Source organism: Platalea leucorodia (genome assembly GCF_965183815.1).
Source record: "Platalea leucorodia genome assembly, chromosome: 1".
Lineage (NCBI taxonomy): Eukaryota > Metazoa > Chordata > Aves > Pelecaniformes > Threskiornithidae > Platalea > Platalea leucorodia.
The window spans coordinates 41,724,985-41,743,874 of NC_138823.1; the positions used below are offsets into that span (position 1 = coordinate 41,724,985).

Consider the following 18,890-nt stretch of genomic DNA (forward strand, 5'->3'; position numbering starts at 1 on the left):
GTGTGCTGGAAGTTACTCCTGCATGTGTACGATATGGCAATAAGTGACTTTAATATTTGGGGCAACTTTGGGGTTGCTGTTAACAAATAATGTAACCTAATACATGACTTTGCTTTGAAAAACAGCTCCTGGCACACGGCTCACTTTACCCAGCTGTAGTTACCTTAAAACTGAATGTTTAATTTAAGACAGTCATCTGGACTCTCTTCACAGTGAGCGGAGGTCCTACAGGAAGCAATTCATTCTCCTTAGGTTTGAAGTCTGAGATAAGAATGGTGAATCACCAACCCTTCTCCATGATGTACAGCAGAAACATGGAAGACTATCCCAGACTAGAGGCTTAACTTACATATTTGGCTAAATTTAGGTGAGAAGAATCCATCCTTAGTGCCTCAAGTACAGTTATTTCCTGAAGAAATTCTGTTCTAAACAATCGCTCTGAATAGAAGAGTTGTTTGTGTTCCTTTGTCACTTCTCCAGCTGCTCTGAAATAAAATATAGCTCTATTGACTGGTAGCAAAGGAGAAAGCATTTTCCAGTTGAGAAAAAATCTGGTCTTGCATTCAGAAATATATTCACAGGATATCCATATTACACATCATACAAAATGTGTCACGTTTTCTAGATGGGAATGAAGAAGGAAGGGCCTTTATACATTTGTTGTGTGTTCTTCAATATAGAGTAAGCAGTCTAATTTGTTTATTCAGGCTTTGGCTGAGCTGATTTTGTATCTCCCCAGTTCATTACACAGTATTAGCTTTTATACAGAGCTTATGTTATCATAGGCTTGCTCTTTATCTTTGCTGAACTGGGTTCTGATTTACGGAAAGCAGGACACAGTCAACCACTAATTTAGAATATATATGAAAGAAATATTACATGCTTGCATGTATGTCTGAAAATTAATCTATGTTATGGATTTGTTTTACTGAACTAAAATGGAAGCGTGAATATTATTCTATCACAGCTCTTCTTTGCAGCAAGAATGCTGTTGGATACAGAGTAGAAGTAGTTAATAAAAAATAGCCTAACGTACCTGGGACTATTACCTATGGAAAAAATATAGGCATTTAAAATATTATTAGCTGAAACTTTTTAAAAGGTTTAAAGGCAACCTACCTAAGCAAATTAAACAGTTCAGTCCTGCATCTCAGTTCTTCTTTTGCTTTCCTTTCCCTCCCCCACATCTAAGCAAACCACCCCCTGCCAGGGAAGGTACTTCCTAGCAGAATGCTGAACCTGTTGACCAAAAAAGGGAAACTTGTGATTTTAGCATTTATAGAGTGGGATTTAAACTTCCCTTTGCCATAGAGTTGTATACATATATATTCTTAAACATATAGTCACACGCACTTCCTCACAAGGAAAGAAATGAAACAATGTATGAATCTGCAAACTAATGTTCTGCCAACAAATCAACTTTGCCCATACGAAAACAGAGAAAACCCAATGACATTACAAGTCACTTTTTAAATTTCCATTTAAGTGATACATTATCACTGTGGATAAAATGGAAATCAGAGTTTAATCTGTAAGGCTGTATTTGTATACTACTTTTGCATGATTTATCTGCCCTCAATAGATGCTCCCTCCCTCCCCGAGACTTTTTGGGTTTTCTCTCACCATCACTATCCATGTTTATTTTCATTACTATTATATGAAATACAGCTCCATTGACCTGTGGACTACACGTAACAAGTTTACTAAAAGGCCTTTCCTTAAAACACTGGCTATCCAGAGAAATGATTCAACCGCTCATCCACTTTTCAAATTACCATTTGTGGTACCATATTTAGTAGCTATACGGCAGAGCAGAATGCTTCTTATGCATCTACTGACATGAAGTATGTATGGGTGTTGGAAGGAAGCCAAGTCATCAGCTTCATAAAGTAGCTGGGACACCGAAGGTGTGAGGAGGGATCTTGCTCGATGAACATAATCAGCTGTTTTTTCCGGTATAGTTAGGATGAGTTCTAAACCTGTTTTAGTAAAGTAAATACACTCTTTTCTGTTAAAATTTCGTCTCTGATCTTTAAATCTTCCATACGTTTAAAAAGACTAAATTAGTATTCCCCAGCAGTGTGGATATATAAAAGTGGACCAGATTATTTCTGGATTACCATAAACCCTGCACTACTTTATGAGTCCTCTTCAGGACATTGCCATAATGAAATGCAGGGGTCTGTCTGAGCAGTGTATACCAAATCGGGCTGAGAATCCAGCCCTCAAATTCCACATGATTTAACCTATGAAAAAGAGCTGTTAGTAACGTTAGCGAAGGAATATAGAGACCTAAAGGAGATGTATTAACTACCTAATCCTTCAATGAGTACTAAAATCAAAACAATTTATAGTCAAGTACTCCATTTAATCATGGGTGTAGTTTGGAGGGATTTCACTAGAAACATTACTTACATAAAATTGTCAATTTAAATTGCTGAGTATATACTTGCACAAAATTCTCTCTTCCTTGCCTTCACAATTTCACTCACAGAACAGCTTCAAATGCTGACACTGCAAATCTGCCTATAGGATTGTTTTGCTCCAGGTAAAATGGTAAATTATGCATTTGTTTCCTGACAAAAATTGGTTTAATTAAAATTGATTTTAAATCAGTTAAATGCTTACAAACTTCTTTGTGTACACATATAAATTGATTTGCAACTAGCTCAAAAAAAACTTAGCAGAATTTAGTACGAATAAGCTGATTACAAACTAGTTTAAATGTGTTCACACCAGAGCTTGCAATGGAATGATCAGAGTAAACTTTATATGATTAATTTTAAATTAGTGGAATTTCTGCATGTACCTCCAAGTCATTGATCAGATCAGGGCAATAGGTAAGCCATGGCACGTCTAATTATTGTTGTTGCTGATGTTGTTGATTCTACTATTGTTACTGTGGTAGAAGCAAGATGTACCAGTTAAGGATCTATTATTCTAGGCTGTGAGTACACATACAATGAAAAAATAGCGTATGCCACAAAGAACTTAGAGCTAGCATCCGCTTTGCAGAATTTAGCCTGCCCTAAACTTTTGCCGAAAGTAAAACATTCATTTGTATCTTTTAAAAAATGCTAACTTTACAAAACTGCAAACTTCTTTTAAATAGTTTAAATGTCACTGAAAAACAGTGAGAGATGACTATGTTATTCTCCATGAAAAAAATGTGCTTCTGTTTTCTGACTAGCTCTAATAACAATAAGCTAAAGTATTATTTACTAGCTTTGCTTTTGGTTAATGTGTCATGCGTTGGCCATTGACATACCTTGCAGAATAAATATATTATTGGATGAATCCTTGAAATACACTCAGGAGTCTTTTATGCTCCCAACAATTCAGCGGGAGTTTCACCACTGACTTCAACAATTGAGGCTAAGCCTATTCTGAACATGTCTAAAAATTCTCAATATAATAGAATTGATTGACATGGAACACTTGAGCATTGTATTTCGTGAAGCTTTTTAGGTACCCGAAAGACAAAGCTTTACTGGATAAATACCCTGAAGAATATCTGCCAGAAACGCACTCTTGTAAAAACCTTTCCTAATAAAACTGTTGGCACAGTAAGTATAATACCACACCTGAGACATGAATCCTGTATTCACAATGACATTAATGTATATATTGGGCAATATACATTTATATGTACTCCCTCGTTCCTGAAAGAAAAATCTATGTACATCTTTAAGCTTGTGCTGATACGTGGGCATTGCCTGAATTGAACTCTTTATTTATTTAAGGTGGCACTACTGGCGTGAAAATATAATAGAATCATAGAATCATTTAGGTTGGAAAAGACCTTTAAGATCATTGAGTCCAACCATTAACCAATGGTTCTAGGACTTGTCATTCTGATGCTTTCAATTATTTGCTCTCCACCAATTTCTTCAGGAAAAGGAAAATGAGCAGGGGTGCTTACCTGGAAAATACAAGCAAAGACAAGGACATCATTAGCAAGACGCTGGCACAAATCTAGAATGGAGGAAACTAGCCAGATTGACGGGATTATAACAGCACTTTGACAGAAGAAAGACTAATACCTATATCGGGAGGATCAAGTTTTGACCACTCCACGACAAATACTGGGGTTAACGGCACAGTTTTGTGGATGGTTTGGCAGAGGGTCTGAACTACTTGACCATGGGGTATGGTTCCATAAGTATTATTGGGAAGAAATTATGTCCATTCAACAAGGACAGGAAAGAGCATTTGACGACAGTGACTCACAGACGTGGGGAGGTGACCCTTTAACAACATTAGAAAGGGACTTTGGAAGAGGCCAGTTATAAAGAGCTAAAAATAAGGAATCTTAGAGAGGAAGAGAGAAGAAAGAAGTAGGCATTAAGAGAGAAAAGAAAGTCATAAAAAACATCTTGGGATATTTGAAGTCAAATGCCATGGATCTAGTGAACCTATGGAAAAAATGTGGTTTTAGTAGCCTCCCAGAGATATGGTGGCACACTTCAGTGGTAGTTGTATGTAAGAATGGTAAGGAAAATGGGCGTAGGAAATCAAGGGAGGATGATTCATTTTGTACTGAATCCAGGAAGAGACAAAAGATACTGTTTTTGGTGAAAACGAAAAGCAGGAAGAAAAAGTATGCCATGACTGGGGTCTATTTTTCATAGTAGACTATAGCTGTATTCAAAAGGAGGAAGTTGATGGTTTTTCTGACTTATTCTGAGCAACTAATAAAGGTATTCAAAGAGCTTGCCCATGGGATAACAGTGGATTTCAATTACTTTAATACCAGTTAGAAAAACAATATGGCAGGACATAAAAGGTCCATCAAGTTCTTGTAATATTTTAGGGACAATCTTTTGCTTCACGGACAGAGGAAGTTATAAGAGGCATTACCAAGTCAGACTGCATGACAAGTAGGGAGGAGCTCATTTTAATTTTAAAGGCAGAAGGTAAACCGGGTGAAAGTGATGATGACACATTTTACCAAAATAGACTTCCCTACTCTAAGAAAAAGAGGAAGAAAAAGCACGCCTGCACTGCCAGCTATGGGTTGCATTGTTATGTAGAAATAGTTAAGCTAGCTTTAATCAAGCTAGGCTGGGTACTAAAAGCAGGCTTATCATAACAGCATGCCATTCTATATGAGTTAATTAACCTCCTCTCTGTATGGTCTAGGCCTGAGCTCAGTCATTTAAAGCTAACCTAGATTTTCTACAGAGAACAACAGACTCATTTTTAATTAAACATACAATAGCAAGCTATCTTGATGTGAACAAAAGGAAGCAGAGGAAGCTTAAGTAGACTGTGCTAACATCACATTAAGAGCTCTTCAACGATTTTAAAAAAAAAAAGGCACAATAAGGGGATATAACTGAAGAGTAACATAAAAGAATATGAATAAAAGAATAAAATCACAAAGCCTACAGTACAAAATGAGTGACAGGTAAAAAGGGGTATAAAAGGCAACAAGAAAATGTTCTGGAAATATATTAGAAGTGCCCAGATACTTAGTTAAATTTATCTTACTATAGAATTTAGAGAAGGAATGGGTTAAAAACTATTTAGATTATATGTATTCAAGTTAATAGGGCCTGAAGAATTTTGCTTAATAATATAGCAAAAATAATCTCTGAATTGTTAAAAGACTACTTAGGTCCAAGGTGACTAGAAAAGCATAAAATGTGTCTATCTAAGGAAAGCAGGTCCAAAGCTATCCAGATTAATCCTGATCCCAAGGGATATGCTGGAAGAAATTCCATGACGAAGAAGTTAACGTAAGTTTGTCAGGAACTGATGCTCTGACACTAATCTACTGCCCTTTTTTACAATCAATTTCACTGATTCAGTAGAAAAAAGAGAAACAGTAAGTATCATAGATCTTGAGTTTAGTATAATTTAGACACTGTCCCATGACAGTTTTCTTAAAAGAAAAAGCAAAGGAAATACAGTTTTCATGAAATCACCAACCAAATGGCATGCTGCTTGCAAAAATCAAACTTGGAGAGCATTTGCAGTGAGATCCCATAAGGATCTGATGTCATTTCAGTTCTATTCAATATTTCCATTAGTGATCTGCAAAGTGCAACAGAATATAGATATATTGAAAAAATATTGGTTTTCACCAACCTGGGAACTAGAAGACAGAATCAGATTTCAAAACTAGTTTCATAACTTGGATAACTGTCTAAAGTTAGCAGGATGAAATCATCAAGGCTAAGGCAAAACATTACACTTGAGAAGAACTCAAACGTACAAAATAAAATGGGGAGAACTAGGTGGCAAAATGTTAGAAAATATTTCTGAGCAGAAGTAAGTTTCTGTCACAAGAAGAAAAGGATGCAGTTATAGACATTCCTTCATGTAATACATGGGACATAATTACTGCACTCTAGTCAGTGCTGATGACTCAACTGGACTGCTATAAGGGGCCTTATACTTTAAGATAAAGACAAAAGTCATACTGGAAAGAAGCTAGAGTAAAGCTGTAAGAATAAATCATTTACAATTGCAGTCTGTGAGGAAAAGTGAAAAAAGTGAAAAAAATTGTTTAGTCTATGCAAAGATGATATACATACCTGCACATACAAACAAATATATAAACAACTGTATAAATAAACACATTTACAAAGATATTTATTAAAACATATATGAACAACATAACAAATATTGTCCATTTCCACTGGCAGTATGACAAGGAATGCAGCAAAGAAAATTTAGGTTGGATATTGGACAAATATGTCTTCATAAATGCTGTTAGACATTTGTACCAGCTACAGGCAAGTGTTGCAGATCTCCTTCAAATAGGTGCTTTTAAAAATCAATTAGACAAATAGTTCTTGCGGATGATATCAGTGTTTTTCAAACTGTGATCTGTCGCCTCCTTAGATTCTGTGAACGACTCCTAAGAGGTACCTGAAAGACAATTAGCAAAAGCAAACCTCTTCTCAGTATATACAACACTTCTCACATTCCTGTTTATGGGTCCACAAATTGAAAATGCTTGAGTAACGCTGATCAACATATATACCTGATTCAGCCTCAGCACAGAGATTAGACAACCTCTTGAGGCCCACAAGTCTATAATTCTTTTTATTCCTATGTGAAAAATTACATCCCCTCTGTGAATCAATTTTTTTACTTCTAAAAATGCAAATAGCAGTATTTTTCTACCTCACAAGAGATTGTGTCAGTAAACACGTTATAAATTGTTCCGATACAATGGCAGTTATATGAACCAAAGTGTTTTATACGAACTAAGGGATTTCATTTACCTCCCCCTTCCACAGAGTTTTTCTTAGGTTTTGCACACCTGGCAGAACTTCATCTCCTGCCCGGGCAGCATCTGTCACACACACGTTATGGGCAGAAGGAATCTCACTGCAATGGCATTCAATTTACAATTTTTATTTAAATGCATGTAAACAGACTCTTTCGCTATGTAATGAAGCCTGCGCTTCCCTCCGTGTGCCCACGAAGACGACTTTCGGCCCGGGCATCACGCTGCCTGGCCGCCCCGGGAGGCCGCCGGCAGGCCGGGCCCACCGCCGCCCCGGGCCCCCAGCCCCCGCTGCCGTGAGCCCCGGACACGGGTGGCACCTCCGTGCCAGCAACAATAAAAATAAAACTGCAGCAGCTTTAAGGAAAGGGATGGAGGGAGGGGTGTGGGTGGGCGGCTGCGTTCCCGCGGTGAGGGCCCCGCCGGGACCCCCCTGAGGCAGCCCGGCGGCCCCTGCCCAGCCCAGGCCCCCTCGTTCCGGAGGCCCTGAAAGGGCCGCAGAAACGCCGCAGCCCGGGCGAGGGCGCAGAGCCCTCGCTGCCGACAGTCTCCCTTCCCCGGCTGCTAGTGCCACCTTCCCCCGCCTCTCCGGCGGTATAAACGGGGCGGGCGCCCCCGGCCGGGCCCGCCAGACCGGCTGCCTGCCTGCGGCCGAGGGCCGGCCCGCTCTCCCCGCCTCCCTGAGGCGCGGCGCGGCCTGGCCTGGCCTGCTGTGGCGGCGGCGGCGGCACCACCACCACCTCGGCCGGGCGGCTCCATGGCTTTCATCCGCAAGCGGCGGCTGGAGCGGGAGCTGTACTCTAAGGAGAGGTGAGCGGCCCTGCCCCGGCCACCCCCGCTCGGCCTCGGCCCCCGCGGCAGGGGCGGCGGCGCCTCCCGCGGCGCAGCGCCGGCCTGGCCCGCTCCCTCGCCGGCGAGGGGGGCGCGGGGTCGCGGTGCCCCGGCCTGCACCCTCCTCCCCTCCCGCCTCCCCGCTCTGCCCCCTCGGCCGCGGCGGGGAGGCGCAGGGCCCGGCGGAGCGCGGCGCGGCGGGCGGCGGGGCCGCCTGCAGGGAGGCAGCCGGCCCCGGCGGAGCGCCGGGATCAGAGGCCGGCAGCTGTGCCGCGCTTCCCCCTCGCTGTTGTTACTGTTTCAATCAGGTGGCTAATGAGTCCGAGAGTTCAGGCTGAAAAGGCTGTAGAACAGACTTGGGAAAATATGAATGCCGCTCGCCTTGCCTAAACTGCGTGAAAATAGCGGCGGTAGATCTTTATTTATTTGTTTGTCTGCAGTTGTGTTAGTGGCATGGAGTTACAGCTCTGCATCACTATAGATGGGAGTTTTGGTTTTTTTTTTCTCGAACATTATATAATCAGTGTATTGTCAGCCCTGAAATTACAGACTCTGTGACAGCTCTTTAAAGTGTTAAATTCAATTACCCCATTCCTGCTTTCTGACTGTAATCTCTATTTTGTGTTCCTGTGGCTAACTGAACATGCAAGAACGGCTTACCACACGTGCCAGAGTATATCCTGTGTTTACTCGCTTATTTTTAGCTAGTGTCCTGCTTATCTGCATCTGGCTTGTCACAAAGTTTCAAACCCCACTGCGATCTTAATATTGCCATGTAGGCAATCTCAGTAAAGTGAGAGCAATAGGTCAGCGAGGGCGATGCCGTGGAGGGACGCGGGTGTCTTCTCTGGGGGAGCAGGGCTCCCCAGTTGCCGCCCGCTGGGTGGCCGGGGAGCCAGCAGGCCCAGGGGCCCGACAGTGCGAGCCCTCCGCAAATTCCTGATGCTGCCGGTTACGCGGCTCTGTTTATTGTTGGTGACAAAACCACATGACAAAGAGCTCGTCTCACTTTGTCCATATAAATTCTGAATCATAGCTATTCATCCCATGAGGCTACTGCAACTTTTGAAGTGTTTTCAAAGTATGGGCATGTTCTGGATCGCTTTTTGTTTTATTGAATATCTCTTCCTTGCTGCTTTTGGGGGCTGCTGTGGTTTCAGTTATGTATGAGGGGCTGCAGAGAGAATGGATAAACCTCCTGTGTAGAAGGAAAAGAGAAGGATTTTTAATTTTGAAGTAAAACATCTTAAGTATAGGAAAAGCTAGAAGAATGACTATATTAACTTTGTTATGGATTTATTGTAAATAGTCTCCCTTTTTTTTGAGAAGCTGAGAAAAAGGCCAAAACTCATCAGACTTGTCCCAAAGAACCCAAGTGGGATCTAAATCTCTTCTAAAAAGCCCCGAAAACAAAACCAACATATCAACGTCTGTCAGCATTACTGATCTGTAGTTACTGAAAGCCTCTAATGAGAAATATTTTTCTTTGCTCATATTTGGAAGCATTTTAGAATCTTATTATTTGAGTTTGTAGTTTGAGGACTTCATGAAAGATGAGTCTTGTTCTCATTTGCACTGGTAGCTTTTCCTATCTAAATATCTGCAAACTCATTTCTCTGTTTCTTCCCCTTGCCTAACAATTGATATTTGTGTAAAATAAAAGTAAATTTGTATATATTTTGTACCCTTATCAGGTCTTTTCCCCTTCCTCTCTTCCTGTGCTTTTCTAAATAAGGAAATCTTAAAAACATTTAAGTGATTTAAAAGGTTTTGGGCTCTGAAATATCAAATGAGAAGTATCAAATTCTGTCTCCCATTTTCCTTATAGTCCTGCCTTAAAACAGTACAAAAAAAAAAAAAAAAAAGCTCTTTATAGCACTTAGTTGAAGGGATAGCCTCTCAGAGCTTTTCTTTTCACCTTCTTGCTGGGTAATTGTTACAGAGACACCAACTCCTGCTTCAAAGCTTCTCTTAGTTTACGTAATCTTGGTGTAGATATTTCCTAGTGAGATGAATGGGACTCTCTGAAACTTTGTGGCAACTGCATTTCATGTATGCTTTGTTTTTTTGTTTGTTTGGGGTTTTTGTTGTTGTTATTTGTACATTGCTTTCTACAAAAACGTAACCTACGAAAGTTCTGGTTAAGAGCACTGTGAAACTTAGTAGGTAAAAGGTAATCTTCTTATGCTGTTGCTTTGGGGGGAAAGGAAGACCAGATCAGTTTTAATTCAGGAAGACCTGAAAAAAATTATTTCCTCTTAACTAATTAGTTGGACTGCTTTTATGTCTGGTTACATAAACCTACTTTTCTGACTGTATGCAGTTTCCTAGAAGAAAACAAGAGAATACTGAAATGTCCTGTGTGCGCACACTGAGAACAAGCAGCAGGTTTTACTTTACATGTGATTAAATGAATCCATGTCCCTGCTGAGCAGGGTTCATTCCGGCAGGAATTTTCCCTTCAAATTCATCTGTATTGGTAGACATCTATTTTCACTTTGCCCAGGTGTTCAGAGTAAAGCAAGATGAGATATTATGTCCCTTTTTAATTAATGCTGTGTGCGTGCTTACATAATTTAATCTTTAAAATATTCAGCATTCATGAGTAGGAATCCTTTTTTACAAACAATTTTAGTTGCAAAACTTCGCATTAAATGGTGTGGTGTTTGGCTCAGGTTGTTGCTCTCTTTACAAATCGAGTTCTTTGTTGGCAGTGTGCCCAAAGATGGCCAAGTCTAAGGCTTGATACAGCGGCTCTTTATAATGAACTTTAACCAGTTCTGCTGGTTTCTCTTGCATGCTGCTCAGCCTCCTGTTCGAGGGGTTCATCTCTTCTGCTGGGAACATCGCTCATACGAAGCAACCCACTGGCAGCACATAGGTCCTGTGGATGGATCTTTTGCATTATAGTTGCTTGGGCATTTGGGTATTTTTTTTTTTAAAATTTGTAGCCTTATCTTCCTCTCTTGGGACAAAATAGACATAATGAAGGCTTTTATTCAGACTTCAGCAAATGAGTCCTACAGCTGGCCTGTAGATATTTTACTGTCATTAGGAGGAAGTTTAATTTTAGAATTGGTTTTACATAGCTGTGGGCTGCTGCTGGATTGGGCTGGCCTGCTTTTTCATTCCTGGTGATGTCCTTCCATTATCAGGATTGTACTTCCAGTATTGGGTCAAGTGATTGTGCAAGGTGTGTTGGATCAGCCACTTGAAACTCTTGTGTCCAAGTAGATTTCCAGCATGTGCTTTCCTGAGGGAGCGATGGAAATGTAAGAATTCAATCACAGATTAAGAATTTAAAGCAGGAGCAAGCGGGTACCTCCTCTATAAATGGGATATATAAATGGGATTTTGCTAAGACACTGGTCCCTGCACATTCATTCCTGTATCCAATTTGAACAAGTCCAGTGCTTCAGATGGTAGGTATATAAAATAAGTTGTGGGTTTGTTGGGGTTTGGTTTGGGTTTTTTTTTCCCCCAGTACTGTTGGATCTCAGATGAGATCTTTTCAAACTGAAGTGTAGAGGGACATGCACATCAAGCAAAGTAACAGTAAAATTCTCAAGTAGACTAAGCCTGAGACAACACACTCTTTATTTGGAGGATATTTTATAGCACCTTGGCAGGGCTTATAAACCCCAGGCTGTAGTTTGTAAAGTGGGATTCACTGCTTTGTTGCATGCTCTGAACAACGCTAGGAATGTTTGGGTGCCATTTGAGTTCCCAAACCTTGTGTATAGGGGATGACATCATATGAGGGCAAGTTTTGCAAGTGTTTTCCTGCTACTTAGTGTTGTGCCTAGTTTTCCTATGCGTCTTGGGTGTGTTCTTGACTCATATTCCTCAGCCCTTTTCTGAGTGGCAATTACATGGGAGCTTTTTGAAAAAGGCAAAAATAAACAAGTCACTTTCAACTTTGTATTTAAAAGAGAGCAACCAGAGTTCTTTGCTGCTTTGTTCGTGTACCAGCCTTACCTGTGTCACCTCTATCTTTCTGCTGCTGTAGATTAAGTTCTGTTTTTCTTGGCAAGGTGCTTGCCTTCCTCCCCCCCCCGAAGCTGCTTCTCAAAGTAATACTGATTCCCTTCACAAGAAAATACCTTCCACATCACTTCCATATGAATTTTTCAGATTTTCTTAATATAACTTTTCTGGGACAAGACAGAGACAGGAATTTGAAATAAGTCTTCAAGCAAAATTATATTAGCCTGCTTTAATGTACTTCTCCCCTTAAGTGTAGCCAACCTTTTTAAGCTCAAACAGCTCTGTCATACGCTATTAAGAGATTAACTCTTTACTCCACCAGGTACTGTATACTTATAACACTGGGTGGGAACTGAAGATATTCCAACACAAAAGCTGTTAGAGCCTTCATTAAAGTTATCTGGGGGGGTGTGGAGGTGTGTGTGACTACATTACACTGGTTATCCACTGCCTCCCCTCCTGCCCCCATCAACATGCACCCCCAGGCAGACAGGCACAACTGTGACTGACTGAACAATCTTCTTTCCCTTTCAGACCTGGGGAACTCCTTATGTTCTTTAAAGTTTGTTTTTTTTTTTTTCCTCAGCTATGTGAGTTGTTATAATAGAAGATGTTCCCTTACCTAGTATGTTCTTCTTCCATGCTCCCTCCCCCCCAGGCTGCTTCTGCTGTTGATTTTGAATACAGGGTTTGCATTAAACCCAAGATGTAACAGCTTAAGTGCCCTTCCACCCACTCTAAAGCTCAAGGCTTTGCCCTGGTGGTGATGGTGGCTATCAATTCATTTCATCCTGGAAAGTGAAACTGCCCCAGTGCCTCTGACAGCAGAGCTGCTGTGCAGGCTTGCTGCCTTCCAAAGGATAAGGTCTCCTTCCTGGCCACCTTGCTCTTGCCCCGACCCCTTCACATTGCACCGTCTCTGGTACTTCATGTTCCCTTCCATGGACCGATTCAGGTTACTAAATCAGTACAAAACTGTCCTGGGGAAACTCCACAGCTCTGAACAGAAGCTGGTATTCTGATCTATCTGCTAATGTGATAGCTTTTTCAGTCGGAAGTGAATGGTCTCCACAACTGTAAGTAGTTTTTGAGGCATTGCAAGTGGTGGGCTAGGTTGGATCAGTGAAGCTACTGAAGCTTTTTTTTTTTCCCTTAAGTTCCAATTTTCAAATGATCACATGTATTAAGAAAATATCATCTTCTCATAAGTTTTCTGAAAGGTTGTTTGCTATTGGCGAGACTTTGAGGATAAAGACCAGACTGTTAAGAAGCTATAATATAAGACATTGAACATCTTTCGAACTCTCACCCCTTATAGGTACTTTCATGGGGTTTGAGCTTTCTTTGAAAATCTTGTCTAGTTTGTCTCTTTGTCATTTGCAAAATAATATATTGGGTTTTTTTTAAGTAGTCTAGTATGTCAAGTTCAATATACAAGAGAAAATGGTAAATGATCGCTGAAGACATGACTGTGGCTTACTGACTTCCTCAGTCTGTTGCAAGCCATTAAATAGCATGGTGACCACAAAATTTATGAACATAAACCTGTGAAACGTGTCTTTATTAGGAAGCCAGCATAAAAATTTCCTGTAATACACTTTAAGGTGTGAATTTTATTGCTTGATTTCAAAGGATTTTGCATCAACAGATATTTGGGTTGCTTTCCAGAGAAGATGTAGCATTACCATTCTCTAAGTACATTTTTAATAAACGCTGATTAAATCATTTATACTTGGGAAGTTTCAAGTAACAATTGGGTTATACATTTTGAAAATGGATTAAAATGAACCCCTTGCTCATGATAAAAAAAAATCTCAAACTTCATCCTTTTGTGTTTGCCTGAGACAGAATAGTTTCTGATATTTGATTATTACTATATTATAGAAATACAAAGTTTGAGAGCAGCAGGCAGATGTAGAAGATCCCTTTGATTTTTATTAAAAACCACAACTGTGTGTGTTAGAACCAGAACTGTTTTTTTCAGATACTAGTTCTTGTTGATAATTTAAAAGGACCAAAAAAGAAAACTCTTTCATTTTAGATATGATAGTATTTTTGTGCATTTCCCAGTTAATACTTATGGTTTACTTTTGGGGGGGAAAATGATTTTTTTTTTTAAATAGGTTTCTTTTGGGGGGGGGGGGGGGGGGGGCGCGGGGTGGGAGTGAGCCAATTGCATTATTGAAGTTATCCAGTCTTTCTCACTGGAAGACCAGTCTGCCTGACTAATTGCTGAGGTTGAGGATTTTCTGATGTCTTGGGGTCAGGCTTGAAGGCAAGGGAGGGTAGACTGGGAACAGACTTGCTTAGTCTTACTTGACTTGTCATTGGCTTTGTGATCCAGGCTGTTCTTCCAGGGCAGTGTGGTAAGTCATAGGCTTACAGCGTGTGCTGTTAAGTACTCAGCACAGGGAACAGTACAGCTGCTCAGTGGCTGAAGACCAAAATACAGTTCTCAGCTGTTAGAGATTTATTCAGCTTCTTATATAAGGTATCGTGCATTCTCTTCCTACTGTTATTTGTTGGTTTTTTGGGTTGTTTTCTTCCTGTCATGCGCAGAAGAATTAAATTACTATTTTAGATCTTGATAGTATATAAATTTTGTATGTCCGTCATCTTGATATCACAAGTGTGTTTGGAATACCTTCTTTAGCTCTTGGCAAGACAGTCAGGCTAAAGTCCAACTGCTTAGTTGCATGTTGAAGATCCCCATTGCTTTAATTGTATAGCTATTGTGATTGTTTTCCTATTTTTTCAGGCCTTCACAACACTGTGTTTGCCTACTCATGCAACATAGCAGAGATTGATCTGTTCCTTTGCTATCTGTAAATACTTGTTAAACCTCCTGGCAAGCCTGAAGTATCATCCTGTGCAGTGATGGTTCTCAAGAGAGACCCTGTTGATGCAATAACTATCAGTGGCTCTACTTATTTATGTGTAAGAAGTCTGTTCCGTGAAGATAAAAAGCTCTGACTGTATTCTAGTAACATCTGATTAAACTTGACTTTTCCTTTTTTTGACAGCCCCGTGGATCATGAACACAGACAAATGAAATTTAAATACTTAAGCAGTAAGGACGGAGATGAGTTGAGAAATTCCAGAAGGTTATTCCAGAGATCACGCTTCATAATCTCCAAAGTTCATAATTAGCAGTAACTTGAAGTGGTCTAGATTTGTTAGCCAGTAGTTGAGATGCAAGTCTGAAAATTTCAGTTCTACTTATGGTATCATAACTAGAACTTGAAAATATATTTGTAGAAATGAAGGTAAGAGGGACTATTGTCATGACAGAGCAGAACAGCAAGAGAAAAGGAGATGCGAAAAACTCCAGGGAGCTGGAACACACTGGCAGTATCATAAAAAAAAGCTAAAGATAGACTTGATATGTCTACGCAAACAGTTGGACTCCAGGAAAAAGAATAGCAATATTTCTTCTTAGCTAATGATATCTTTAATCATACGTTCTTTTGTCCTGGTGAAGAAGCAGACAGTGAAATCATGTGGTTTGAGGGATACTTTATGGCCAAGAAAGGTGGAATTTTGAAAGGTGCAGTTTTGTGACAATCTTTGGACAGACTGTAAGTTCATCCCAATTGCAATGGGTGCTTGAGAAGAGTAGAGATTGGCGATTGTATTGGTGGAGATTTGATGTCTGACTCTGTCTGCCTGCAGAAGTGACTCATAGCAGACTGAAAATATAGGAAAATGCAGTTAGAGTAAATGGACTTGCAAGTAGGAGAGTAGCGACAAGCACAGAAATGCTTGGAGGAGACTGCAGAACCACCTGGAAGGCTCTGTGGAGAGCATGGGGGGAGAGATAAAATGTGGAAAATGCGCTTGGCCTATGTGATGCGTACAACGTTTGGAGAAAACTGCTTTAACAGCTGCCAGCAATACAACCCTTTTTCGAGACAGCAAAGCTGAAATCAGAAACTGAGCATGAGATTATGGCACAGGAGGTCACTGGTCTCCAGGAAGGAGCTCTGCAGCGATGCTCTCTGTAAAACTGGATAGTGCGTAGTTGTGCAGAAGAGACACAGAGAGACTAATAGCAAAAGGGTAAACTGGATGGTGCTAGTAAATATTGTATTTAGAAAGGAAGAAACTTACAGTTTCCCACAGTACCTAGTTAGCCTATATGAAGAGTTTATCTTGAGTTTTTGTGCATACCTTGTGCGTTATTTTTTTCATTAAATCATCTGATTCAGCAGGAGTGAGGATTATGCCAGGGAAAGTGTACCTCAGATCCTTCCCAGTAGCCCACAGCTTCTGATCTTGAGAAGGTGAATTGATGCATAAGGTGCTGAGTATAAAGATACAACACTTTCTAGGGGATGGTTGAAATCCTGAAAAATTTGAAAGAGAACTCTCTTGGTTTATGTAAGCATGTTGTAGGTACTGTGAATAACAGAGCCAATGTTTTGATGTAAAAAACATGGCTTATCTTGAATATATGAAGGATTCCTGCATTTACCAAAAACTTAAAAGGAAAGTCTAGTAATTACCAGTGCTGCCAACAGCTGAATTTGGAAAGAGTGTAATAATGTCGGGAGTTTGTCGAAAGAATAGGTAGAGACAAAGGAAAGAGCCCAAGAATGAAGAATTTCAGAAATGTGTTCTATCAACCAGGCGTTACCAGTTTTCTTGGAAGAAAAATCATGGGACCATGAATGTCATAGCTGTGAAGCTGATTGTTCCCTATGTCAATAGTGTCTGTTCCCTGAGGAAAGACAGTAGATTTTCTTTCAAACAAATCTGGGTATTATCTTTGTTCTTAACTTTTTTTTATTTAAATATTTTGGCTTGTGGATAGTAACGTATATGCTTATACATACTAGAAAGAAAAACATTGATGGTGAATTGCTCTTTATATATCCTAATGTAGCTATATTAAAAAGCTTTCAATCAAAATGTGATAGGAGTTGCTAGATATGAGTTTGCAAAATCCCAGAAATTTTAGGTTTGTCCCAGATGATTTCAACTGGATGATGTGTTGAAAAATGGATTTAATGGTAACTGTGTGGAAGTTAGCGTGTAGACTGTTCCTAGTGAGGATTTTTTCCCTCGAAATGCAGAGCTAGGCCTTCTATTTTAGCTTCCTAGAGATGAGTGATCAAAATAAATCTGAAAAGAATGATTTGGCTCCTTCAAAGGCACCAAGGCCTCAGAAACTTGGAAATTCAGTTTGCACTTGTTGATAGGACATGCTTTCATAGGTCTCAGTAAGTTTGAAGAACAGACTTCCGTGAGAAACAGAAGGCAACGGAAGTTACGTCTTCTGGGAAAGGATACATGAAGGCAAAGCCCCTAAAACCCCATCGGAAACTAGAGATATTAAAGAACCATACAGTAACAGCAACTGGGGTAGAGGCTGAAGAGACTTTTTGAGATGTGTGTTGAAATTTCTTAAGGAGTTTTGTATAGTGTATACTGTTCTAATTCATATGTTTTCTAACATTTTAACATCAGTTGTTTCTTAATGGCATCATAAAATACCTGTTTTCAAGAGAGGAGAGGTAAAGATAATGCCATTTTGAAGAAGCAGCAGAGCATTAGGACAAAATGTCTTGGACTCAAAGCAGTTTTGAGTATATGGACCCACTGTTACTTGTAGTTACAGTAAACCTTTATTGTTATGTTCTGGTTAATATAACAGATACAACACAAATCTTATGTGAACAAGATGTATTTTCCAATAATGCTGTTTTTTCTATTGTGAAATATGGTTTCTTAACGAGCAGGCTATTCAGTACATTCAGTTCATTTTGTGAACTCTTGACATGTTTACTGCTATTTGAATACTGCTCTGGGGACACTTGGCATTTATTAGCATTGTCATGGGCTTGTCTCGTGAAGCACATCACGAACACAGTACAAAAAGCTCCAAGCGTGGATGTGAATAAGTACTAAGTACTTCTGCAGATCAGACCAGCGCTGCACACAAACAAGCTGTTGTACTTCCAGCTGAAGTGATATATGATGTTTCTGCTCCTCCTGCTGTGCCAATACCCACTGGCATTCCCCACAGCTGAAACGCATAGGTGACCATGTTATTCACCCTGTTAGTAAAGTTGGTGAGTTTTAATCACTTGCAGCAGTTTTTTAAGTTAAGTCGTTAGAGAACACAGTTCATGTTATATCTAACCTAACCTGTTTGCATTTACCTCATACCAGCACTGGTATTACTGTGATCCTGCAATTAAATACTTAAGAAGACTTCAATTTTTATTTTTTTTTTTTTATTGTTGTTGAGGTTTGTCTATTGGATTAGTCCATAAATAGGCTTCCTGTGGGGTTGAACAGGCACTGGTACAGGGGAAGTGCAGAAGTGTGGTTGGAGAGGAAGGTAATGAATGCTTCCTCAGAGGATATCCATTGAGTGGCTCAGCCGTGTTGTAAAAGCCATGGCCGTGTTTTCACTTAACACTTTAGACCAATATAATTTGGCGTTGCTTCAGAAAGACCTAATCTCCTCCATTCCAAGTGATTAGTTCCTGCCCCTCCTTTTGTGTTGTTGCATATTTTGACTGGCATACACTGATCAGGGCTAAACTAATGTTTACTGGGAGGAAAGCCTGGCTATGTTAGGATAGTTCCCACCTGAGACATATGAACAGAATCAAATATCTAACCTTATATATGTTGGAAGAGCATCAGTCAATCTTCTTCATGTGCACACAAATTTTCCATATGGGTTTGTTCTTTTTAAAAGTTAATTTAAATTAGTTGATTCTTGGGGTGTGGGGCATAGCACAGAAAGCAGTGAAGACTTCCCAAACACTTGATATATTTCATTAAGAATACTAACTGTTATGTTGTTTTCTTTCTG

General features: G+C 40.0%; 1 protein-coding gene across 1 annotated transcript in view; it reads left to right on the forward strand.

Annotated features, from left to right (window-relative positions):
• The first annotated feature begins 7,894 nt into the window (after positions 1-7,894).
• NSMAF (neutral sphingomyelinase activation associated factor) overlaps positions 7,895-18,890 on the forward strand; it is a 41,595-nt gene continuing 30,599 nt past the window's right edge. Inside the window, exon 1 of the mRNA XM_082305772.1 lies at positions 7,895-8,053. Coding sequence (XP_082161898.1) covers positions 8,001-8,053 — 53 coding nt within the window. The 5' untranslated portion in view covers positions 7,895-8,000. The remainder of the gene's footprint in view (positions 8,054-18,890) is intronic.